The following is a 25717-nucleotide window of genomic DNA, read 5'->3' on the forward strand; positions in this document are numbered from 1 at the left end:
ATTCCACGGTAATGATTCTGCACTGTCCGGATTCCACGGTAACGATTCTGCACTGTCCAGATTCCACGGTAACGATTCCACGGTAACGATTCACTGTCCGGGATTCCACGGTAACGATTCTGCACTGTCCGGATTCCACGGTAACGATTCTGCACTGTCCGGATTCCACGGGTAACGATTCTGCACTGTTCCGGATTCCACGGTAACGATTCTGCACTGTCGGATTCAACGGTACGATTCTTGCACTGTCCGGATTCCACGGTAACGATTCTGCACTGTCCGGATTCCACGGTAACGATTCTGCACTGTCCGGATTCCACGGTAACGATTCTGCAACTGTCCGGGATTCCACGGTAAACGATTCTGCACTGTCCGGATTCCACGGTAACGATTCTTGCACTGTCCGGATTCCACGGTAACGATTCTGCACTGTCCGGATTCACGGTAACGATTCTGCACTGTCCGGATTCCACGGTAACGATTCTGCACTGTCCGGATTCCACGGTAACGATTCTGCACTGTCCGGATTCCACGGTAACGATTCTGCACTGTCCGGATTCCACGGTAACGATTCTGCACTGTCCGGATCCACGGTAACGATTCTGCACTGTCCGGATTCCACGTAACGATTCTGCACTGTCTGGGATCCTCGGTAACGATTCTGCACTGTCGGATTCCACGGTAACAATTCTGCACTGTCCGGATTCCTCGGTAACGATTCTGCCACTGTCCGGATTCCTCGGTAACGATTCTGCACTGTCCGGATTCCACGGTAACGATTCTGCACTGTCCCGGATTCCTCGGTAACGATTCTGCACTGTCCGGATTCCTCGGTAACGATTCTGCACTGTCCGGATTCCACGTAACAATTCTGCACTGTCCGGATTCCTCGGTAACGATTCTGCACTGTCCGGATTCCACGGTAACGATTCTGCACTGTCCGGATTCCACGGTAACGATTCTGCACTGTCCGGATTCCTCGGGTAACGATTCTGCACTGTCCGGATTCCACGGTAACAATTCTGCACTGTCCGGATTCCTCGGTAACGATTCTGCACTGTCCGGATTCCACGGTAACGATTCTGCACTGTCCGGATTCCTCGGTAACGATTCTGCACTGTCCGGATACCTGCGTAACGATTCTGCACTGTCCAGATTCCTCGGTAACGATTCTGCACTGTCCGGATTCCACGGTAACGATTCTGCACTGTCCGGATTCCTCGGTAACGATTCTGCACTGTCTGGATTCCACGGTAACGGTTCTGCACTGTCCGGATTCCTCGGTAACGATTCTGCACTGTCCGGATTCCACGGTAACGGTTCTACACTGTCGAGATTCCACAGTAACGGTTTTGCCTGGTTCGCAGCTTCACACTGTAACAGATTGATGACAGTTGAAACCTCAATGGTAGTGACTCCAAATTAGCTACAATTACACAAATCTTTTGGTGCTTCTTAAACCGTATCCACCTGCACTGGCACAATCACCCATTTTGGAGAATACATAATAGTAGTGATTTCAGTATTAAGCTATTTTCCTGTAATTTTATCCACTATCTGCACCGTGGAGTGGCCTTTAACATTAAGACTAAATGGGCAATGCTTTTACTCTACCCTGCAGCCATTGTTAACATGTTGTTCTTGGTGTTTAGAGACCTGCTCGTCGCTGCAGCAAACGGGGACTTCTCAGGCCGGCCTAAAGGACCAGCAGATCCTGGACGTGAAGAGTTACGCACACTTATTTTCACAAAGTGTTGATCACCTCAAAGCTCGCCTGGCTGAGAAGGGGGATGGAGGAGAGCTGGTCTGGGACAAGGTCAGATTGAGCATTGTTTATTTCATTTTTTTTAAGTCAGTATTATTTCAACTACACTCAGGAATTGGAATTAATTAGAAGGGACATTGAATTGGAATACCGATTTCACCATTGGGACCCGAGTTAACATTCAAGCCAAAGAAATGCGTGCATTTATATAACACATCTCATGTTCACAGAACCTCCTGAAGCGCTTTACAGTCAGCTGTTGTAATGCAGGAAATGTGGCTCCAAATTTATGTATCGCAAGCTCCCAGAAACAGCAATGTGATAACTAAATATCTGTTTGACAGAGAGATAAATATTTACAAGGACACCTGGGAGAACTCCTTCTTCCAATTGTGTGGAGATGCTGGCGTTGGACTGGGGTGAACACAGTAAGAAGTCTTGCAACATCAGGTTTGTTTCAAATCACTAGCTTTCGGAGCACTGCTCCTTCCTCAGGTGAGTGAAGAGGTGTGTTCCAGAAACATGTATATAGACAAAATCAAAGATGCAAGACAATGCTTTGAATGCGAGCATTTGCAGGTAATTAAGTCTTTACAGATCCAGAGAGGGGGTAACCCCAGGTTAAAGAGGTGTGAATTGTCTCAAGCCAGGTCAGTTGGTAGGATTTCACAAGACAAGGCCAGATGGTGGGGGGTGAATGTAATGCAACATGAATCCCAGGTCCCGGTTGAGGCCGCACTCGTGTGCGGAACTTGGCTATAAGTTTCTGCTCGGCGATTTTGCATTGTCGCGTGTCCTGAAGGCCGCCTTGGAGATTGCTTACCCAGAGATCAGATGCATTGTCTTGCATCTTTGACTTTGTCTATATACATGTTTCTGGAACCTACCTCTTCATTCACCTGAGGAAGGAGCAGTGCTCCGAAAGCTAGTGATTTGAAACAAACCTGTTGGACTTTAACCTGGTGTTATATGACTTCTTACTGTGCTCTTCCAATTGTGCCGCAGGACTGTTTACAGCCACCAGCGAGGACACATGGTCTCAGTTTAGCATATCATCGGAAAGACAGTGCTCAGGTAGAACCACTGAGATTGTCACTCTCGTTGATAGGGGTACAAGCTTTCTCTAGTGTAAGGGTGTTTTGTGAAACAAGTTGAGGGACATTTAAATGTCCCACACTAACTCTGGTGAAATTGCGGTTGTACGTTCAAACTGGGTGCATGGGGTAATGGGGTAAGCATCCTTGTCACTCCCTGTGGCTCCAGGTCAGCGATTATTCAGGAGCCCTCGGGTGATGGAGAAGGTGTTTTGAAGTCACACTGAGCAGGGAGGGAACTTTGCAACTTTATCCATTGACAGCAGATGTTTATAATTTATTCTTTGCATCTGGGTGGCACTCTGGGCTTGGCAGTGGAAGGAACTTGCTTTGAGAATGAATCACATTAATCAACCAGAGAGTGCGACTGGGCTCTGCTGGAAGGGGCCAGGGTGATGGTGTCGCCTTCGTTCACAAGCTACCATGATGAGAATGCTGACCTCTGGAATTGTGGCAAGAAATGTAATTTTTGCAGGAAAGGAGGACACCAGTCCGCCACCGAGTGATCTAACTCTGCCTCCCAAGACCTCCAGGCAGTGAAGAGCTGGCCCCGGAGAAGGCACAACAGGATGCCGCCATCGGTACAAGACGTGTGCACCAGTAAATAGTTCCCCCAACTCCAACAACACCAGAGGTGCCAACCACAACAAAAAAAGGAAACCAGTCTCTTCCAGGATTCAAGATCTGCCTTTGTAGGAGACCAGCAAGGATTCCATAATCGAGAAGTAACAAAAGTCCAAAAGAAAAACAAGACTAATAGTTTTAACGGGGCATTTTATCACCCACAATGAGGACGTATACGGGCAAACACCTCTGTGCTCATATCTGACACCCTTGTTTGGATAAAAGGCAATGCCACAAAAACGGATTTAATCACAAGGGAGTAGAGTTCAGGCTTATTGATGAATGGCAGGATAATATAACCATCCACACAGCGTGGAAAGGCCCAAACCATGACCGGATTGTCGAGCAGCATCCAGGATCCATCCAGAGTTTTACCATGCACCTCCGCCATGTTGTTGGCCCGAAGCCCCGTGGAAGAATAATCTAGACCCCGGAGCATGACAAAGACCCGTCGTGTCTGGCCGGCCGACTCCAACCTTCCTTGACAAACATCGGGGACAAGACCAGTGGCTGGAGTCCATGAGCGACTCAACAAATGTGACCCATTGAATTCGAAACACCCAACCTTCAAATAGAGATTGTGAAACCACAGCAGCCAGTTCCCGCATTCGACCGGGAATTCATCCCCAGCTCCCATTGGGAGACTGGGCGCAGGGATGCTCCTTATCCGGCCACATTTCCCCGAATTAACCAAGATGTTCAACATACCATGCAGCAAGATTTCCATGGACTGAAGATGAGCTCCCACCAAAGAAACTGCCCTCAACTGATGGGACCCTCTTCTCCGCTTCACCCATTCTCTTTAGGATATCTCTCTGTTCATCAGTGTGAGCACCAATCACAGAATCCCTTCAGTGCAGGAGGAGGCCATTCGCCGAACGAGCACCCTACCTCGGCCCAATCCCCCGCCCTATCCCCCATAACCCTACCTAACCTTTAGTCACGAAGGAGCAATTTAGCATGGCCAATCCACTTAACCTGCACATCATTGGACTGTGGGAGGAAACCGGAGCACCCGGAGGAAACCCACACAGACGTGGGGAGAAAGTGCAGACTCCGCACAGAAGGTGACCCAAAGTCGGAATCAAACCCTGGTCCCAGCCGCTGTGAGGCAGCAGCGCTAACCACTTTGCCACCGTGCCACTCTAATCTGCGGCAGAAAACCAAGACATTTGTCTACAACTGCAGTCACAATGGTAGTATTATCTCTACGCCAACAGCTTTCTGAAGTGTAGGCCTGTTCACCAGCGAAATCATCACTGCAAACTGGGCCCCACCCCAGTCACCTCTGACTGCCCAATCAAACAGGGATTTTCTTGACTCCACTCTGCTCCCCATCGCCAAAATTTACCCAGAATCTTCCAGGGGCATAGATTATCAGGATCAAATAATTGAGTTGTGCACCAGGATAAAAAATAGGATTAAAAGATGAGTAGTGCCAGAGCTCGCGGAACCGCAGCTTCCCGCATGCCGACATCACGTGGCGCCCCCAGATGGTAAAGTTTAAGAGGAAGTTCAAGAATGGAGTGAGAGGCAGAGCAGAGATAGAGACTGAATTCTTTGCCAGTACTGGTGGGGTGGAGGCCTAGGCGCACAAGACACTGAAGTCAGAAGAACACATCTGTGGAGGCTGTCGGGCAAAGCTTCCAAAACTTTTTTCCAATGGGCAGCTGTTTCAACACGTGGAACTTATCGTGATGCCAGCAAAACCAAAACGGCGATAAAGCAGCAAATTCACATTTAGTATATACTTAAAATTCAATATTACAGGCCAAAATAAAATACATCCAGGGTGGCACAGTGATTAGCCCTGCTGCCTACGGCGCTGAGGACCCGGGGTCGAATCCCGGCCCCAGGTCACTGTCCGTGTGGAGTTTGCACATTCTCCCCGTGTCTGCGTGGGTCTCACCCCCACAACCCAAAGATGTGCTGGGGAGGTGGATTGGCCACGCTAAACTGTCTCACCCCCACAATGCAAAGATGTGCTGGGTAGGTGGATTGGCCACGCTAAATTGCCCCTTCATTGGAAAAAAATAAATATTCTAAATTTATTAAAAAATTAAATAAAATACATCCTAGAAATATGAACATTTGGCTTTTTGAAGTACTTTGTGAAAATGTTATTTAGTGTGTTCTTGAAGGTTTCAGCCAAGCACTCGATATTCTCTGGTGACAAAAATCTTACGCATTCAACCCCCCTTCTTCCCAACCCCCTCTCCCCTACCCCCGCACCCCCAGGAGAAGCAGAGCTGCCAGGCCTGGGGGGGGGTAAGGAAACTGCAACAGGCAGACAGGAGCAGAAAAATATTGAAGTTTGAGGCTGCTCTGACCTTCCCGGCTCAGTCTCCCAGCGTTTACCGCACTCGGGACACAGTCGGTCTCTGCCTGCGCCAAGGCAGCACACAAACATCCCACACCTGCTTGCTACTCGCTACCAGAAGTATTGACTGCTTTGAGCTCGCCCTGGGGGGGGGTTTGCTAATTCAGTTTGGAGTTTGGGGGGCGGGGGCGTGCACGGCTTCAGATTGAATTTCAGTTTTTACAAATTGTCAGTTTGGAGTTGGGTGTTCGCTTCTTGACTCAGCGGAGAGAGTTCTTCACAGTGGAAGCAGTGCTGCTGATGGGTAATTTAGGGGTGCTACCACACAGGAGGAGAGCAGCTTGCTGGTAGTTCTGACAAAGTTTTTTGAAAAGAACGCAATCAGGAGCCAGGATGACTGTTGCAAGGTGATAAAAGTGATAGACCCGTGTAAGATATTTTCACAGTAACTTCATTGCAGTGTTAATGTTAGCCTACTTGTGACAATAATAAAGATTATTATTGAGATATTTGTGTTTTATATAAATTTAGAGTGCCCAATTATTCTTTTCCCCAAATAATGGGCAATTTAGCGAGGCCAATCCACCTAACCACATCTTTTTGAGTTGTGGGGGTGAGACCCACACAGACACGGGAAGAATGTGCAAACTCCATACGGACAGTGACCCGGGGTCCGGATCGAACCCGGGTCCTCGGCGCCATGAGGCAGCAGTGTTAACCACCGCGCTGCCCTTGGTAAAATATTTGTGGCGGCAATTTGCATTTACGTAACCGGTTCCATGTAGCAAAAAGTTTCAAGACAATTCACAGGAGCGTCTTTAAACAAAATTTGACATCAAGGTACATAATGCATTATTAGCTTTTACCAAAAGCTTGGTAAAAGAATTACTTTTACAGAGCATCTAAAAGGAGGGGATAGGTGGACAGGTTTAGGGAAAGAATTTCCGAACTTGTTAACTTTGGACTCATGCAGTTGAAGGCATGGCCACCAGAGGTGCAGCGATGAGATTTGGGGATGCTCAGGGTAGAATTGTTAGAGCTCAGAAATGAGGATTATTGGGTTGGTGAAAATTGCAGAAATAGGAAGGAATGAGGCCATGGAGGGATTTGAATATATGGATGAGGAAGATGTGAAGGTCCTTGAGAGGGTGCAAAGGAGAATGGTCCCAGAAATGGTTAGCACTGCTGCCTCACAGTGCCAGGGATCCAGGTTTGATTCCAGCCTTGGGTGACTATGTGGAGTTTGCATTCTCTCCATGTCTGTGGGTTTCCTCCAGGTGCTCCGGTTTTCTCCCAGTCCAAAGATGTATAGGTTTGGCAGGGTTATGATGATAGGGTGGGAGAGTGGGTCTAGGTAGGGTGCTCCTTTAGACGGATGAGAATTTTGAAATTGAGAGAGTGCCAGCTCCTGAGCAAATATCATGGAGTAATTAATAAGCAGGAGGAGGCCATTTGCCCATCAGGTCCATGCTAGCTCTCTGTGCCGCAATCCCGTCCGTCCCATTCCCCCGCTTTACCCCGTATCACTGCAAGTTTATTTCTTTTAACTCCAAGACAGCGAGTTTCAGGTCATTACCACTTGTTGTTTGGAAAAGTTCTTCCTCACAATCCCCTTGTCTCTTGCCCAAAACCTTAAACCTGTGTCGTGTCTCTCTCTCTCTCTCTCTCTCTCTGAAAACAATGGAAACAGCTTTTCTTTATTTACCTTATCTAAACCTGCCAGAATCGCCTACAGTTCTATCAAATCTCTCCTCGATCTCCTTCAATCCCAGGAGAACAACTCCAGCTTCTCCAGACTAGAGTCCCTCAGAATTCCTAGTGCAGAAGGAGGCCTTTCGGCCCATCAAGTCTGCACCGACCGTCTAAAGGAGCACCCTACCTAGACCCACTCTCCCACCCTATCATCATAACCCTGCCAAACCTATACATCTTTGGACTGGGAGAAAACCGGAGCACCTGGAGGAAACCCACAGACATGGAGAGAATGCAAACACAACATAGTCACCCAAGGCTGGAATCAAACCTGGATCCCTGGCACTGTGAGGCAGCAGTGCTAACCATTTCTGGGACCATTCTCCTTTGCACCCTCTCAAGGACCTTCACATCTTCCTAAAGTGTGGCAACCAGAACTGGACACAATTTTCAGAGCTTTATAAATGGCCGGCATAACCTCTCTGCTTTTGTACTCGGTGCTTCTGTTTATGAAGCCCAAACTGCACTCTCGCAGTATATCCTGTCACCTTCAGAGCTGGATGCACGTCATGTCCCTCTGTCCCTGCACATTCTGTACAAATGATAATTAAGTCTATATTGCTTCTATCTGTCTCTTCTGTCAAAATCCATCACCTCACACTTCTCTGTAATGAATTCCGTCTGCCCATTCTCCTGGCCTCCATGATTTGTTGTGGTCTATGATAATCACCCACACTATTTGTCACTCCTCCAAGTTTATCATTGGCAAATGTTGACATTTATTCTGCGTTCCAATATCCAAGCAATTTGCATATATCAAAAAAGCAGTGGCCCCCCAGCACTGACCCGTAGGGAACACCATTGCCCACCATCCCCCATCCTGTCTGAAAAATAACCATTTACCACAACTTGTTGTTTTCTGCCCTTGAACAATTTTTGCATCTAGGTTTACACTGACCCTCATTCCATTAGCCATAGTCTGTTAGTCAGCCTTTGATGTTGTACTTTGTTAGCTGATTTATTCAAGCATTTATGTAGACAGCATACATTGCATTGCCTTCATGATCCCTCACTGTTACTTCAACAAAACATTCCATTTGATTAGTCGAGCACGATCTGCCTTTTACAAATCTGCACTGGCTCTCCTTAATTAACTCGAATCTCTCCCAAGTGCCTGCTGATTTTTTTAAACCCCATTATTGTTTCTACAACCTTCCCCACCATTGATCAGGGGCGAAGAGTGAGCAGGACTTTGATGTGATTTAGAATGCGGGCAGTCGGGTTTTGGATGAGCTCGGGCTTACAGGTGGTGCAAGGTAGAGTCCAGTCCGGGGAGCATCAGAATAGTGGTGCGTAAAGGTGAAAAATAGGCATGGAGGAGGGACAGTGTTGCACCTACATTTATTTCACATGCTCACACACGATTCCCTCTCCCAAGGATGGTGATTCTGTGGAATTCACTACTCCAGAGTGCGGTGGATTCCGGGACGTTGAGTACATTTCAGGAGCAGATTTTTAATTAATGGGGGTTGAAGGATTACGGAGAACGGGCAGCAAAGTGGGAGTTGAGGCTGAGAGGAAATCAGCCAGGATTGTATTGAGCGGTTCAAGGGGCCGAATGGCCTACTCCTCGTTTCTACAATGGGAAGATTCCTTCAGATAATGTGCAATTTAATTTGTTTCCCTCATTGACTGTTCGCAGGATGACATCCCCGCCATGAATTTTGTGACTGCAGCTTCCAACCTGCGGATGCACATCTTCAGCATGAATATGAAGAGCAAGTTCGATGTGAAATGTAAGGTTTGCATGTTTAAGTTTTATTGAAGAGATGCCCAGGCAAGGCCCGTTGAATCAGACTCTGTGTTGCTCATACGCTTTTGTCCTCCAGAAGTCACTAGCCAGGATCACTGGCTGACATTTCTCTCCCTTGCTGAAGTTTATTGTTGCAGCTGTTACCCTGTTCTCGAGTCCTCCAGCAAAGGAGCCCTGGCTGTGAGCGACACACACTCAGCAAAGACCAGCAATTGAACCTGGCACTGGTCTTAGGTGCTTAAATACCATAACTGTGACACTGTGAAATTTGTTGTAATCTTTAATCCTTTGGGATTGACCGATGTTTAGTCATTCTGCAGCTCTCCGACCCATTTCCACGCTGCCTGAAAGCTTGTATGGAACACAGAACTTAAGGAGTGAGCAGAGTGTAAGTACAGTGGCGTTAGTGTGGATGGCCCTTCCAGCAGATAGTCCTGATGAATCAACTCGAGTTTCTATAAATACGAGCAAAATACTATGGATGCTGGAATTCTGAAACAAAAACAGAAAATGCTGGAAACACGCAGCAGGTTTGACAGCATCTGAGAAGAGAAAAACAGAGTTAATATTTCATGTCAAGGACATTTAAGCAGAAACCATTTATATCATGCCTCTTGTGTCCTCGATCATCCCCAAACACTTTACAGCTAGTTAATTATGTTTGTTTTATAAATCTAGAATACCCAATTCCTTTTTTCCAATTAAGGAGCAATTTATCATTGCCAATTCACCTACCCTGCACATCTTTGTGTTGTGGGGGCGAAACCCACGCAAGCATGGGGGGAATGTGCAAACTCCACACGGGCAATGACCCAGAGCCGGGATCGAACCTGGGACCTCGTCTCCGTGAGGCAGTAGGGCTAATACACTGTGGCACCGTGCTGCCCTCAGTTAATTATTTTTAACTGTTTTAAAAATAAACACTGAATTATTTTCATTCACAACAAATATACAATTCAGCTGTTTTAGTGATATGTTAGTTTAAGTATTTATCAGGCTCCATTCGTGAAATGAAATGAAATGAAAATCGCTTATTGTCACAAGTTGGCTTCAAATGAAGTTACTGTGAAAAGCCCCGAGTCGCCACATCCCGGCGCCTGTTCGGGGAGGCTGTTACGGGAATCGAACCGTGCTGCTGGCCTGCCTTGGTCTGCTTTCAAAGCCAGCGATATAGCCCTGTGCTAAACAGCCCCTATTGATATTTAGTTGGGTTAGCACTAAGAGGTATTGGATCGTGGAATCTTTGGCAATGGAATTATGTTGTGCCTCTTCTGGCTCTTTGGAAGGACTGTTAAATTAGTACCCAATTGAAATTGGCTTTAGTAGCTCGGGTTTGTTAGTCAGTCCCATCTCCCCCTCCTCTCTGTCTGCAGAGTCACCCCGTACGGTAATGGGCTTTGGGTGAGGACAGGATAGGGCTCAGCCACACTCAAAACATTTCTCTCCGCCTTCAGCCACGCCAAACTGGGTAACGCTTGCCTGAAGCAGTAGTTTGTCAGTTCAAGCCCTATTCCCAGAAGGTTCAGCACAGAATTCAGACTGAGTGTCTCAGTGCAGTACCCAGGAGCTGTCACAGGTGTCGGCATTTAGATAAGGCTGCCTTTGGGTAAATTATTCCATGGCAGTGTTCAGAGGAGAGCAGGGTCCCTGATGACTTGTTCAGTAGTTCAATGTTTATCCTACAAGCAACATCTGAATTAGATTAATTGCTCTTTATCACATTGCTTGTGATCTAATATTGTCTGCTGTATTTCCCACAATGCAACAGCGAATAAACTTCAAAAGTATTTCACTGATTGTAAACTGCTTTGGGATTTCCTGCTGGCCAGGAAAGTCGCTATAGAAATGCAAGTTTGTCTTCTTGCATTCACACATGAAAAACAGCTGCTTGGTCAATTGTTTGTGGTCCAGTTTGTAGTCTCTACCTTGCAGCGCTGCCAGCTAGCACGGATTTCCCAGATTTCATACGGAAAATCTGCTTGAATACGGCAATATGATTTCTCGAGTTGAAATATGAAATCCACTGCAGCCCTTGCATAAATCCCGCATGCCGTAGTTGAGAGTAATTTAAGCGAGAGGGTTTTTTTTTAGGGGGGAGAAAATAATTATTAAGTGGGAGCTCCCTGTAAAGGGCTGGCGTTGGGGGGGGGGAGGGGGGGGGGGGTTGCGCGGAGGGACGGAAAGAAGAGGGGCTGATTGACAAGTGAATGCATTCCTCACTGAACATTTTGCTATTCAGCGCTCACTGTAGCGACTGGTTTCCTTGACGACTGCTGCTGCTGGAAGATGGAGGGCCCTGCGCGCACTCATCTCCCCCCCCCCCACACTATACAGAACATGCATGTGATCCTTTGCGCGGTCTAGCATCGAGGTGCCAGTGCACCCTTTTAGATATATTTTTATTAAGGCATTTATAAATTTTTAGCAACAATTTTCAAGAGGAAAAAAACAAAGTAAATAACACCCACCCAACCACACCCAGCCAATGTGCAGTACAACCCCTTATTGGGATTTTAAAAATCACATCGAGGGTTGACTACACAATCACACGTGTAGACTACGTCATCAAAACCTGTACAGCATTGGAAATTGTAAGGTGTGATGTGATGCAATTTTAAAATGTTTGCAAGTTGTTCGGGAGGTGTTCCATTGTGCTCTCTGGGATTCAGGAATCTGTCCTTAATCATTTAAAAACACATAAATGGGTAATTTAATCCCTGCTGCATTGTCCCCTGTGCAGTATTATAGAAATTTGCAGTATTATAGAAATTTTCATTATTAGATTTACTGAATGTTTGAAACTTCATTTGAAAACATCCACTCGTGATGATGCACATTTTAACATAGATTACATAGAATTTACAGTGCAGATGGAGGCCATTCGGCCCATCGAGACTGCACCGACTCTTGGAAAGAGCACCCTGTCCAAGGTCAACACCTCCACCCGATCCCCATACCCCAGTAACCCCACCCAACACGAAGGGCAATTTTGAACACTCAGGGCAATTTATCATGGCCAATCCACCTAACCTGCACATCTTTGGACTGTGGGAGGAAACCGGACACCCGGAGGAAACCCACGCACACACGGGGAGGATGTGCAAACCACACAGACAGTGACCCAAGCCGGAATCGAACCTGGGACCCTGGAGCTGTGAAGCAATTGTGCTATCCACAATGCTACCGTGCTGCCCCACATCTATGCAACAGCGTTAGATTTGCATTTTCCATTCGTGTTTTAGAGTTGTGAAATCAAGGCGTAAAACTGTACTTCAGAATGATGGGCATTTTTTCTTTGAAACGAAAATACTGATTTTGCCGCCAAAATACTGATTTTTGTTTTGTATCTGAATGCTGATTTCTGTTGGAAAAGGCTGGCCTTGGGTGGGACAGAGAGGAAGTACAAATACTTCAATACCACGGAGTGTCAGCAGGTGGTAGTGGTGGGCAGAATAAGCAAATCACTCTTCACGGAAACACTGCCGAGATTGGCAGCGTACAACCCTTCATTCCACTGATTCACTGCAGTGGCTCTCATTGTAGGTGGCCAGCTGCAGCGTGCCAGGGTGTTAGTGAAGGAAAAGTAAAGTCGCCATTGTCCCAGATGACCACAGGCTACTTTCCTCTTGGAGGGGGAGAGCTGAATGGCGGCGATTTAACCCGAGATCACCACACGTCAGGCGAGGGACAAAGGACCTCAGCCGGTACGGGAATTGAACCCACACTGCTCGCCTCGCTCTGCATCACAAACCAGCTGTCCAGCCAACTGAGCTAAACAGGCCCCTATCCTGGGAGTTAATGCCCGGTATGGAGAGACCATGTAAACAGGAGCTGGGTGCTGCAGGTGGCCTTGGCGATCTCGATTAGGGTGTGGGGAGAATCGAACTGGGCTCCAGTGAGCCCTGCGGAGAAGTGTGTGTGAGGACGGGACCAGGCTCCGTTAGAAAACCCTCCACAATTGGCTGGGCTGCTGGTACTTGGGCGACACGGCAGCACAGTGGTTAGCACAGCTGCCTCGCAGCTCCAGGGACCCGGGTTCAATTCCGGCCTCGGGTGACTGTGTGGAGCCTGCACGTTCTCCCCGTGTGTGCGTGGGTTTCCTCCGGGTGCTCCGGTTTCCTCCCACAGTCCCAAGATGTGCAGGTTAGGTGGATTGGCCGCGCTAAATTGCCCTTCGTGTCCAAAAGGGTAGGTGGGGTTACGGGGATAAGGTGGAGGTGTGGGCTAGGATAGGCTGCTCTTTCCTAGGGCCAGTGCAGACTCGATGTGCCGAATGGCCTCCTTCTGCACTGTAAATTCTATGATTGTACTCCGTGTCAATGAAAAGTATTGGAGGACTCGTGTTCACAGTTGAAATCCAGCAGAGAGAACAGCCTCGGGAGAAAACAGCTGAGGCAGGGAGTAACAAGTGAAGCCTTGGACATTAAACAATCCAGGGTGTTGCATTGATGCATTGACCAAATCTTTTTGTCTTCTAGGGTTGTTGGGCTGCACACAAAGTTTTCAACATTTCAATTAATTTGTATATCTCCTCCGCAGCCATGGCAGGGAACATCATTCCAGCGATTGCCACCACAAATGCAGTGATTGCCGGCTTGATTGTGTTGGAAGGGCTGAAGATTCTCTCCGGGAATCTGGAGCAGTGCAGGACAGTAAGTCCCTGGGACAAATCATGAACTGTGGGAGAAAGAGGGGGGGAGAAAGCCAACCCAATAGCTCCAGTCAATCGGGGCACTGCCCTGTGAATTTGGGCTCCTAGATCTTTGTTCTCCGTAACTGGTGAGTGAGAGAGGCTGATGTTGACACATAGTCAACTGTGCTGTGTGTGTTCTCATAATTGTCTGCTTGAGCCTGTCAGCTGCTGTCTCAATTTCGAATGCTGATATTGATTCAGGGGTGGGCTAGGTTTCTCAAACAAGGCTGTGGTTCAAGCCCCCCTCCAGGATTTTACAGGATCTAGATTGGCACTCCAGTGCAGTGCTGAAGACAATACTGCATTAATGACATTAAAACAAGCCTCTATTTACCTGCCCAGCAGTTATGCCTTCAAGATGCCATGACGCTATTTGAAGGGTTCTCCATGCCTTGATCACAAATTTCCAAACCAAGGTTAACTCGTCGTGTGTCTCATGGTGGAATCTTGCTGTAGCTTAGTGGTTGCTGTGCTAGCCCGTGTTAAAATTAATTTCCAGGATGTGGGTGTTGCTGACCAGGCCAATGCTTCTTGCTGCCATTCAGTTGTGCAGAATTTGATGCAGTTGAGTGCCTTGCTGGGCTTATACTGAGGACAGTTCAGAGTCAGCCCTGTTACTGCACTGAATAAATAAATGTAGATAAAATGTTCTGAGATGTCTGCAGCTGGGGGCAGTATAATATTGCGACTTTTTTTGGTGTTACATCGACCCATCAGATAGTCCCATGTTCCGCGATTGGGCCACGATGCACAAGTGGAATTTGGCCAGCCTGGTGGAGGGGGTAACAGGGAATTTGAAGAGGTGCGATGCCCTCCTGCTGTCCCCGGGGCAAAGAACAAATACTCATTTCAGAGTGTAGGTGAACTCCAAAAAGTGGGAGGGAGCCCTGATTCTTTGGCCTTGTACCACTCAGCAGGGTTGGGTAAGGAAATAAATATTTACTGATAGAAATTAATTTCAATCTCTGAAAGATGGCTTCTGAATTTTCCAGTTTAGTATAACACGAAAGAAGGCTTGTTCCATTTGAGCATGTTTTAACCATTGGTTCTTTTTTGTGTGTTTAGATCTTTTTGAACAAGCAGCCCAACCCTCGGAAAAAATTGTTGGTTCCGTGTACCCTGGATCCCCCAAATCCCAGCTGCTATGTGTGCTCCATCAAGCCTGAAGTCACAGTCAAACTCAACACTCAGAAAGTCTCCATCCAAGTCTTGCAGGACCGGGTAAAACAATGTGTTTTATGAAATGGTAGTGTTCTCGGTTCAACCTCCTTCTGCTCCTTCATCAATTACGTCCCTTCCATCATAAGATCATAGATCATAGAATTTACAGTGCAGACGGAGTCCATTTGGCCCATTGAGTCTGCACCAGTCCTTGGAAAGAGCATCCTACCCAAGCCCACACCTCCATCCTAACCCCATAACACCACCTACCCTTCTTTGGACACTAAGGGGCAATTTGGCATGGCCAATTCACCTAACCTGCACAGCTTTGGACTGTGGGAGGAAACCGGAGCACCCGGAGTAAACCCACGCAGGCACGGGGAGAACGTGCAGACTCCGCACAGACAGTGACCCAAGCCGGGAATCGACCCTGGAACTGTGAAGCAACTGTTCTAACCACTGTGCTACCGTGCCGCAGTCAGAAGTGGGGATGTTCACATATGACTGCACAATGTTCAGCACCATTCCTGACTCCTCAGAGACTGAAGCAGTCCATATACAAATGCAGCAAGGTCTGGATAATATCCAGGTTTGAGCTGACAAATGACAAGCGCCAGACAATAATCATCTCCAACAAGAGACATTCTAACCATTGTCCTTTGACATTCAATGGCATTGCATCACTGAATCCCCCACTATCAACATCCTGAGGGATACCATTGATCAGAAACTGGACTAGCCATATTAATACTGCGGCTATAAGAGCCAGGTCAGAGGCTGGGAATCCTAGGGCGAGTAACTCACTTTCTGACTCCCCAAAGCCGGTCCACCATCTACAAGGCACAAGTCAGGAGTATAATGGAATACTCTCCACTTGCCTGGATGAGTGCAGCTCCAACAACACTCAAGAAGCTCGACACCATCCAGGACAAAATAACCCTGTTGATTGCTGCCCCTTCCACAAACGTTCACTCCCTCCACTACTGACGAACAGTGGCAGCCGTGTGTACCATCTACAAGAGGCACTGCAGGAACTCACCAAGGTTCCTTAAACAGCACCTTCCAAACCCATGACCACCCCCATCTAGAGGGACAAGGGCAGCAGATACCTGGGAACCACACCACCTGGAGATTCTCCTCCAACTCACTCACCACCCTGACTTGGAAATAAATCGCCGTTCCTTCACTGTCGCTGGAGCAACAGCCTGCAACTTCCTCCCTAACAGCACAGTAAATATAACAATGCCACAAAAACGGCACCAGTTCGCGAAGGCAGCTCGCCACCACCGTCTCAAGGGCAATTCGGAATGGGCAACAAATGCTGGCTCAGACAGCAACACCCACATCCCATATCAAATTAATTTATAAAAAGAGCTCGATGGGAACCTGGCAATCCCATTACAATCTCAGCTTGGAAACCGAGTATTGTGACATTTCCTCCCCTTCTACCATTCTCACCCCACTCTTGTACTCCACGTGTCCCCACCGCTCTTCCCCTGTCCTTCAATTCATTCTCCCTCGGGATGTGGGCGTGTCTTGCTCGACTATATCAGAGGAACATTTAAGACAATCTCATTGCTGTGGGTCTGGTATAGACCAGGCTGGGTAAGGAGGGTATGATTCCTTCCCTGAAGAGACATTAGTGAACCAGATGGTTTTTTTACAGAAAAAACTCTGACCCCCCAGCCTCTCTCTGACCACCCCCTCTCTCTTTCTCTGACCCCCCCTGCTTCTCTCTGACCCCCCTGCCTCTCTCTGACCCCCCTGCCTCTCTCTGACCCCCCCTCTCGCTCTCTGACCCCCCCTCTCGCTCTCTGACCCCCCCTCTCGCTCTCTGACCCCCCCTCTCGCTCTCTGACCCCCCTCTCGCTCTCTGACCCCCCCTCTCGCTCTCTGACCCCCCTCTCGCTCTCTGACCCCCCCCTCTCGCTCTCTGACCCCCCCTCTCGCTCTCTGACCCCCCCTCTCGCTCTCTGACCCCCCCCCCTCTCGCTCTCTGACCCCCCCCTCTCGCTCTCTGACCCCCCCTCTCGCTCTCTGACCCCCCCTCTCGCTCTCTGACCCCCCCTCTCGCTCTCTGACCCCCCCTCTCGCTCTCTGACCCCCCCTCTCGCTCTCTGACCCCCCCTCTCACTCTCTGACCCCCCCTCTCGCTCTCTGACCCCCCCCCTCTCGCTCTCTGACCCCCCCTCTCGCTCTCTGACCCCCCCTCTCGCTCTCTGACCCCCCTCTCGCTCTCTGACCCCCCTCTCGCTCTCTGACCCCCCTCTCGCTCTCTGACTCTTTCTCTGACCACCGTCCTCTCTGCCCCCCCACCCCCCTCTCTCTGCCCCCCGGCCTCTCTCTCTTTGACACCGTCTCACTGACCCCCTCTCTCTCTGTGCCCCTCCTCTCTCTCTCGCTCTCTGCCCCTCCTCTCTCACTCTCTGACTCCCTCTGTCTCTCTTTCTGACCACCCCCCCTCTCTGTGCCCCCCCACCGCCCCCCTCTCGCTGTGTGCCCCCCCACCCCCACCCCCGCGCCTCTCTTTGACACTCCTCTCACTGACCCCCTCTCTCTCTGGACCCCACCCACCCCTCTCTCTCTGACCCCCTTTCCATGCTCTTCAGGGCTTGGTGCTGGTTCCTCTCACTGAAGTATATCTGCATTGTCTGAGTTATCTGTTGTGGAGCTGCAAGTTCTGGGATAATTTCTACGCTTAAGGTCAGTCTTCTGTTTTTGCTTCAGATTTTGAAGGATAAATTTGGGATGGTGGCTCCGGATGTGCAAATAGAAGATGGCAAGGGAACAATCCTCATCTCCTCGGAAGAGGGAGAAACAGAAGGTACAGAACATTTAGCCCCCTTTCCACACTGTGCACCTGGCTGAGAAACTCTCTCCCCTCTGAACCAGAAATCCAGGGCGAGCTCCTCTCATCTTCAGAATAGTGCATTGGGATCTTTTGCATCCACCTATCCCCTGAAAGTCCCCCCAGCAGTGCAGCACTGCTGTGGTGCCGTACAGGGATTGTCAGCCTGCATTGTGCTCGGGTTACTGAAGCGAGACTTCAACCCACAAACCTTGTGACTTACATGAGAGTGCTACCGACTTTGAAGGTGACTTGATGGGCCAGTGTTTTGCTGCTGTGCTGTGCATAGATCTTTAAAATGCCACAAACTAGTGCAGAAGGTAATCAAGAAGGCTAATGGAATGCTGGCCGTACAGCTAGAGGGCTGGAGTATAAGGACACTGCTGCAGCTTGACAAAACACTGGTTAGACCCCACCTGGAGCACTGTTAGCAGATCTGGGCACCACACCGTAGGAAGGATATTTTGGCTGTGGTTTTCAAAAATTATACCTGGACTACGGGGGTTGAGTTACGAGGTGAGATTATAAAAATTAGGCCCGTATTCCCCAGAATTTAGACGGTTAGGGGGGGTGATCTGATCAAAATCTTCAAGATCGTAACAGGAAAAGACAGGGTAGTTAAAGATAAACTGTTTCAGCTGGTTGGAGATTCTAGAACTAGGGGACATAGTCTAAAAATTACGGCCCGACCGTTCAGGAGGGGTGTTAGGAAGCAGTTCCACACACAAACGGTGGTAGAGGTTTGGAGCTCTCTCCCACGAACAGCAGATGCTAGATCAGTGGTTAATTTTAACGGTATTAAGAGTTATGGGCCAAAGGATATGGATTAGGCCACAGATTAGCCATGATCTCATTGAATGGCAGACGAGGCTTGAGGGGCTGAATGGCCTACCCCTGTTCCTTTGTCGTACTGTGTGCAAGATCTGAGAATTGTTGGTGTGATATCACACATGAAGGCCAGGGGCGGGGACTTTGGAGGCCAGGGGCGGGGGATTTTGGAGGCCGGGGGCGGGGGATTTTGGAGGCCGGGGGCTGGGGATTTTGGAGGCCGGGGGCTGGGGATTTTGGAGGCCGGGGGCTGGGGATTTTGGAGGCCGGGGGCTGGGGATTTTGGAGGCCGGGGGCTGGGGATTTTGGAGGCCGGGGGCTGGGGATTTTGGAGGCCGGGGGCTGGGGATTTTGGAGGCCGGGGGCTGGGGATTTTGGAGGCCGGGGGCTGGGGATTTTGGAGGCCGGGGGCTGGGGATTTTGGAGGCCGGGGGCTGGGGATTTTGGAGGCCGGGGGCTGGGGATTTTGGAGGCCGGGGGCTGGGGATTTTGGAGGCCGGGGGCTGGGGATTTTGGAGGCCGGGGGCTGGGGATTTTGGAGGCCGGGGGCTGGGGATTTTGGAGGCCGGGGGCTGGGGATTTTGGAGGCCGGGGGCTGGGGATTTTGGAGGCCGGGGGCTGGGGATTTTGGAGGCCGGGGGCTGGGGATTTTGGAGGCCGGGGGCTGGGGATTTTGGAGGCCGGGGGCTGGGGATTTTGGAGGCCGGGGGCTGGGGATTTTGGAGGCCGGGGGCTGGGGATTTTGGAGGCCGGGGGCTGGGGATTTTGGAGGCCGGGGGCTGGGGATTTTGGAGGCCGGGGGCTGGGGATTTTGGAGGCCGGGGGCTGGGGATTTTGGAGGCCGGGGGCTGGGGATTTTGGAGGCCGGGGGCTGGGGATTTTGGAGGCCGGGGGCTGGGGATTTTGGAGGCCGGGGGCTGGGGATTTTGGAGGCCGGGGGCTGGGGATTTTGGAGGCCGGGGGCTGGGGATTTTGGAGGCCGGGGGCTGGGGATTTTGGAGGCCGGGGGCTGGGGATTTTGGAGGCCGGGGGCTGGGGATTTTGGAGGCCGGGGGCTGGGGGTTTTGGAGGCCGGGGGCTGGGGGTTTTGGAGGCCGGGGGCTGGGGGTTTTGGAGGCCGGGGGCTGGGGGTTTTGGAGGCCGGGGGCTGGGGGTTTTGGAGGCCGGGGGCTGGGGGTTTTGGAGGCCGGGGGCTGGGGGTTTTGGAGGCCGGGGGCTGGGGGTTTTGGAGGCCGGGGGCTGGGGGTTTTGGAGGCCGGGGGCTGGGGGTTTTGGAGGCCGGGGGCTGGGGGTTTTGGAGGCCGGGGGCTGGGGGTTTTGGAGGCCGGGGGCTGGGGGTTTTGGAGGCCGGGGGCTGGGGGTTTTGGAGGCCGGGGGCTGGGGGTTTTGGAGGCCGGGGGCTGGGGGTTTTGGAGGCCGGGGGCTGGGGGTTTTGGAGGCCGGGGGCTGGGGGTTTTGGAGGCCGGGGGCTGGGGGTTTTGGAGGCCGGGGGCTGGGGGTTTTGGAGGCCGGGGGCTGGGGGTTTTGGAGGCCGGGGGCTGGGGGTTTTGGAGGCCGGGGGCTGGGGGTTTTGGAGGCCGGGGGCTGGGGGTTTTGGGGGCCGGGGGCTGGGGGTTTTGGGGGCCGGGGGCTGGGGGTTTTGGGGGCCGGGGGCTGGGGATTTTGGGGGCCGGGGGCTGGGGATTTTGGGGGCCGGGGGCTGGGGATTTTGGGGGCCGGGGGCCGGGGATTTTGGGGGCCGGGGGCCGGGGATTTTGGGGGCCGGGGGCCGGGGATTTTGGGGGCCGGGGGCCGGGGACTTTGGGGGCCGGGGACTTTGGGGGCCGGGGACTTTGGGGGCCGGGGACTTTGGGGGCCGGGGGCCGGGGACTTTGGAGGCCGGGGGGCTCCCGGGGCCGGGGGGCTCTGGAGGCCGGGGCCGGGGGGCTCTGGAGGCCGGGGCCGGGGGATTTTGTGTTGACCTGTTTTTTATTGTCTCTTCCAGCAAACAACAACAAGAACCTGTCTGAGTTTGGGATCTGCAATGGAAGCCGACTCCAAGTGGATGATTTCTTACAAGACTACACTTTGACTGTAACCCTCCTGCACAGGTAAGAAACCAGCCCTTGCCCCGTCACATCACCTTTGCTGATGGAAACGTTGTGATACTCTACTGTTTTCTGGGGTACGGTTGTCTGGCTGCTGGTTGCACTCTGGTACCTTATCTAGCTGAGTTGGGATTGAGTGCAACATATTTGACTGCATGTAGAAGCCACAGTGAAGTGGTGTCTGTCATTTCTAGCATCTGCACAGCAGCCTTTCCAATTAAAATTAATGTTACAAGTTACAGAGGAACATAGATAAGCTGCTGGGCTGAGAGGTGGCAAATGGAGTTTAATGCAGAAAAGTGTGAGGTGATTCATTTTGGAAGGAATAACAGGAAGACAGAGTACTGGGCTAATGGTAAGATTCTTGGCAGTGTGTATGAGCAGAGAGATCTCGGTGTCCATGTACATAGATCCCTGAAAGTTGCCACCCAGGTTGAGAGGGTTGTTAAGAAGGCGTACGGTGTGTTAGCTTTTATTGGTAGAGGGATTGAGTTTCGGAGCCATGAGGTCATGTTGCAGCTGTACAAAACTCTGGTGCGGCGGCATTTGGAGTATTGCGTGCAATTCTGGTCGCCGCATTATAGGAAGGATGTGGAAGCATTGGAAAGGGTGCAGAGGAGATTTACCAGAATGTTGCCTGGTATGGAGGGAAGATCTTATGAGGGAAGGCTGAGGGACTTGAGGCTGTTTTCATAAGAGAGAAGGTTAAGAAGTGACTTAATTGAGGCATACAAGATGATCAGAGGATTGGATAGGATGGACAGTGAGAGCCTTTTTCCTCGGATAGTGATGTCTAGCACGAGGGGACATAGCTTTAAATTGAGGGGAGATAGATATCGGACAGATGTCAGAGGTAGGTTCTTTACTCAGCGAGTAGTAAGGGCGTGGAATGCCCTGCCTGCAACAGTAGTGGACTCGCCAACACTAAGGGCATTCAAATGGTCATTGGATAGACATATGGACGATAAGGGAATAGTGTAGATGGGCTTTAGAGTGGTTTCACAGGTTGACGCAACATCGAGGACCGAAGGGCCTGTACTGCGCTGTAATGTTCTATGTTCTAGGTCAAGCGTTGACCTTGGTCCCTTCCAGGTGTATACCCCTTGCTAACACCCAGGGCAGTGCATTTACAAGGGGACAGTGGGGTGTCAGACATTTATATTTCTCTGTTTGTAACGGATCCTGTGGGCTGCTGAATGGCTTATGTGTTGCAATGGTCAATTGCAGTGAAGATCTGGAGAAGGACATAGAGTTCGAGGTTGTTGGAGACGCCCCCGAGAAAGCTCCTCTTAAACCGAGTGAGGAAGATGGCAAGGCCATAACCAATGGCAGCGACGATGGAGCACAACCATCCACATCTAAAGGTAATGGCTTCCCGTGCCTCCAGTTTCCCTTGTCCTATACCAGATCAGCTAATGGAAGATGCTATATAAATGCAAGACTTTCTCTTGCACTGGTTTGAATGGGACCCCCTTGCTTTCAATGGGCTTATTGTTTTAAATACATTTTTGGGATGAATGTCGCTGGCTCGGCCAGCACTTATTGCCCATCTCTAACTACCCCTGAGAAGGGGTGGTGAACCACAGCAGTCCATCTGGCCCATGTACATTCACAGTGCTGTTGGGCAGGGAGTTCTGCGATTTCGACCCAGAATCGGTGAAGGAATGATGATATAGTTCGAAGACAGAATGGTGTGTGTCAAATGGAGAGTATGTCATCACCCTCTTTCCTTGGCCCTTGTAGATGCTGGAGAGGCTGTACGGAATCAGGAGGTGAGCCACTCACCACAGAATACCCAGCCTCTGCCCTCTTGTAGCCAGAGTATTCATATGGCTGATAGTTCAGTTTCTGATCAATTGCAGGATGCTGATGGGGTCTCGTCAATGGTAATGCCATTAAATGTCATGGGCCGATGGTTAGACTCTCTCTTGTTGGAGATCGTCATTGCCTGGCGCTGCTGGGCTGTGAATTTTACCATTTCTCGGCTCAATGTTGTTAATGGATTAAATTAGGACCTGCAGTGTCACTTGGACTCAGGCTGTCACCATAATCTCAGCACAATTAGTACTCACGCTTATACAGCGAGTTCTCACAAATTCAGCGCATCCCAAAGTGCTTTCTGACCCATGAAATTGCTTTGAAGTGTTGTCACTGTTATAAGATGGGAAACGTGGTTATTGAAAATCATGGGGGGGTCTGGACAGAGGGAAAAACTTCCTATTGATGGAAGGATCGAGGACCAGAGGACACGGATTTAAGGTAATTGGCAAATGAAGCAATAACAGCATGAGATTGGTTAGAATCATGAATGCACTGCCTGAGTATATGGTGATGGCAGGGTCAATCAGGCATTGGATTATCATCTAAAAATAAACTGTGATGCGGGGTTACAGGGCAAAGATGAGGGTGGGTGGAGTGGCATAGGTGAATTGTTCCTTCAGAGAGCCAGCACCATGACAGCCTGAATGGCTTCCTGTACGATAGCCATTTTATGATTCTGTGAAATGTAAGAAGTCTGACAACACCAGGTTAAAGACCAACAGGTTTGTTTCAAGTCACTAGCTTTCGGAGCACTGCTCCTTCCTCGGGTGAATGAAGAGGTGGGTTCCAGAAACGCATATATAGACAAAGTCAATGATTCAATATGATGCTTTGAATGTGAGTCTTTGCAGGTAATTAAGTCTTTACAGGTCCAGACCCTGCGACTGGAGAGAGGGATAAGCCCAGGTTAAATAGGTGTGAATTGTCTCAATCCAGGACAGTTGGTAGGATTTTGCAAGCCCAGGCCAGATGGTGGGGGATGAATGTAATGTGACATGAATCCAAGGTCCCGGTTGAGGCTGTACTCATGTGTGCGGAACTTGGCTGTCAGTTTCTGCTCAGCGATTCTGCGTTGTGGCGCGTCCTGAAGGCCGCCTTGGAGAACGCTTACCCGGAGATCAGAGGCTGAATGCCCTTGACTGCTGAAGTGTTCCCCGACTGGAAGGGAACATTCCTGCCTGGTGATTGTCGGGCAATGTCCATTCATCCGTTGGCACAGCGTCTGCATGGTCTCGCCAATGTGAAATGTGGCAACCAATATGTGCACAGCTCCCACAAGAACATAAAAAATAGGAACAGAAATAGACCATTCAGCCACTCACTGCTGCTCCGCCATTCAAGAGGATCATGGCTGATAGAATTGTAGCCTCAACTATATTTTACTGCCGTCCCCCAAATCCTTGTAGATGAGAAATCTTTCCTCTTAGCCTTGAATATATTCAATGACCAAGCCTCCACTGTTGTCTGGTGTAGGGAATCCCAAACATTAACAATACAATACTTGTTGTGATTCCTGCACGAGGGAACCCGTATTCCTCTGTCCTGCAGCTTTCTGCAGTCTCTCTCCATTTCAATAATATTCTGCTTTTCTATTCTTCCCACCAAAGTGGACAACCTCACATTTTCCCACATTATGCACTATCTGCCAAATGTTTGCCCCCTCACTAACCTATCTTGCAGTCTTTGTCTCAACCACTAAAAACTTTCTTTCTTTGTATTGTCGGGAATTCTGACTATCTCCTTTATCCATTCATCTAAGACATAAATATAGATTGAGGCCCCAGCACTGCTTCCTGCGGCATTCCAGTATTTGCGGCTTGTCATCCGCAAAATTACACATTTATCCTGACCTTTGTGCTCTGTCCGTTAGCCAACCCTCTATCCATGCTAATATATTACCCTCATACCATGTGTTCTTATGTTTTGGAGTGACCTTTTATGGAGCACATCATCAAAAACCTTTTGAAAATCCCGGTGGAATACATCTACTGGTTCCCCTTCATCTATCAAGTGTGTTACATTCTCAAAGAACTTAATTTGTCAAACATGATTTCCTTTTCATAAAACCATGCTGATTCTGCCTGATTGTATTATGATTTCCTAACTGCCCTGCTGCTACTTTAATAATGGATTCCAGGATTTTCCCAACAGCCGATGTTCGACTAACTGGCCTAGTTTCTGACTTTCTAATCCCCTGCTTTCTTGAATAGGGCCATTAAATTTGCAGCCTTCTAATCTGCCTGGACGTTTCCAAAACCTAGGGAATATCGGAAGTTCACAACCAATGTATCCACTGTCTCTGTGGACCCTTAAGATTCTATATAAGCTATTGAGTTACTGGGGACTTGTCAGCCTTTAGTTCCATTAATATTCCTAATACTTTTTCTCTAGTGATCGAGATATTTTCAAGTTCTTCCCTTTTTAGATCTTCTATTATTATTGGGATGGTTTAGTGTCTTCTGTGGGAAAGGCGGAAAATATTTGTCCAGAGTCTCTGCCGTTTCCATGTCTTCCATTAGTAATTGCCCAGCTCCATCCTCTAAGGGACCAATGTTTAATTTAGCAAATCTTTGTTTTCTATACTTGCTGAAGCTCTCTAGTCTGTTTCGAAGACAACTAGTTGCAGACCCACGTTTTCCACCCTCAAAATGAATTGTAGCATGTTATGATCACTTCATTATAGGATCCTTCACTATTTGATCATTTATCCTGCCTCATAACACATTACCTGCACATTTCCTGGTTAATTCCACAATGTATTACTCTAAGAAATACACTCTATAAAATTGTTCTTAAGACTACCTTTGCCAATTTGATTTGTCTGATCAAAATGAAGATTAAATTCTAACCTAGTCTGTAATTAGCAGTAATTGGAAAGTACTGAGTAGGTAGGCTAAATCTCTTTCTTACTTGTGGCTTAGACAGGTAAACACACTCTGCTGTGAGAGCTGAGTAGTTAATTAGCTAACTG

The 25717-nt window shown here is 49.4% G+C and overlaps 1 protein-coding gene across 1 annotated transcript in view; it reads left to right on the plus strand.

Annotated features, from left to right (window-relative positions):
* Nucleotides 1-25717, plus strand: part of uba2 (ubiquitin-like modifier activating enzyme 2) — an 88823-nt gene that overhangs the window by 46854 nt on the left and 16252 nt on the right. The window contains exons 14-16 of the mRNA XM_072517781.1: nucleotides 17890-17986; nucleotides 20823-20928; nucleotides 22153-22289. Of these exons, the coding sequence (XP_072373882.1) occupies nucleotides 17890-17986; nucleotides 20823-20928; nucleotides 22153-22289 (340 nt within the window). The remainder of the gene's footprint in view (nucleotides 1-17889; nucleotides 17987-20822; nucleotides 20929-22152; nucleotides 22290-25717) is intronic.

Source organism: Scyliorhinus torazame, chromosome 10, assembly GCF_047496885.1.
Source record: "Scyliorhinus torazame isolate Kashiwa2021f chromosome 10, sScyTor2.1, whole genome shotgun sequence".
Taxonomy (NCBI): domain Eukaryota; kingdom Metazoa; phylum Chordata; class Chondrichthyes; order Carcharhiniformes; family Scyliorhinidae; genus Scyliorhinus; species Scyliorhinus torazame.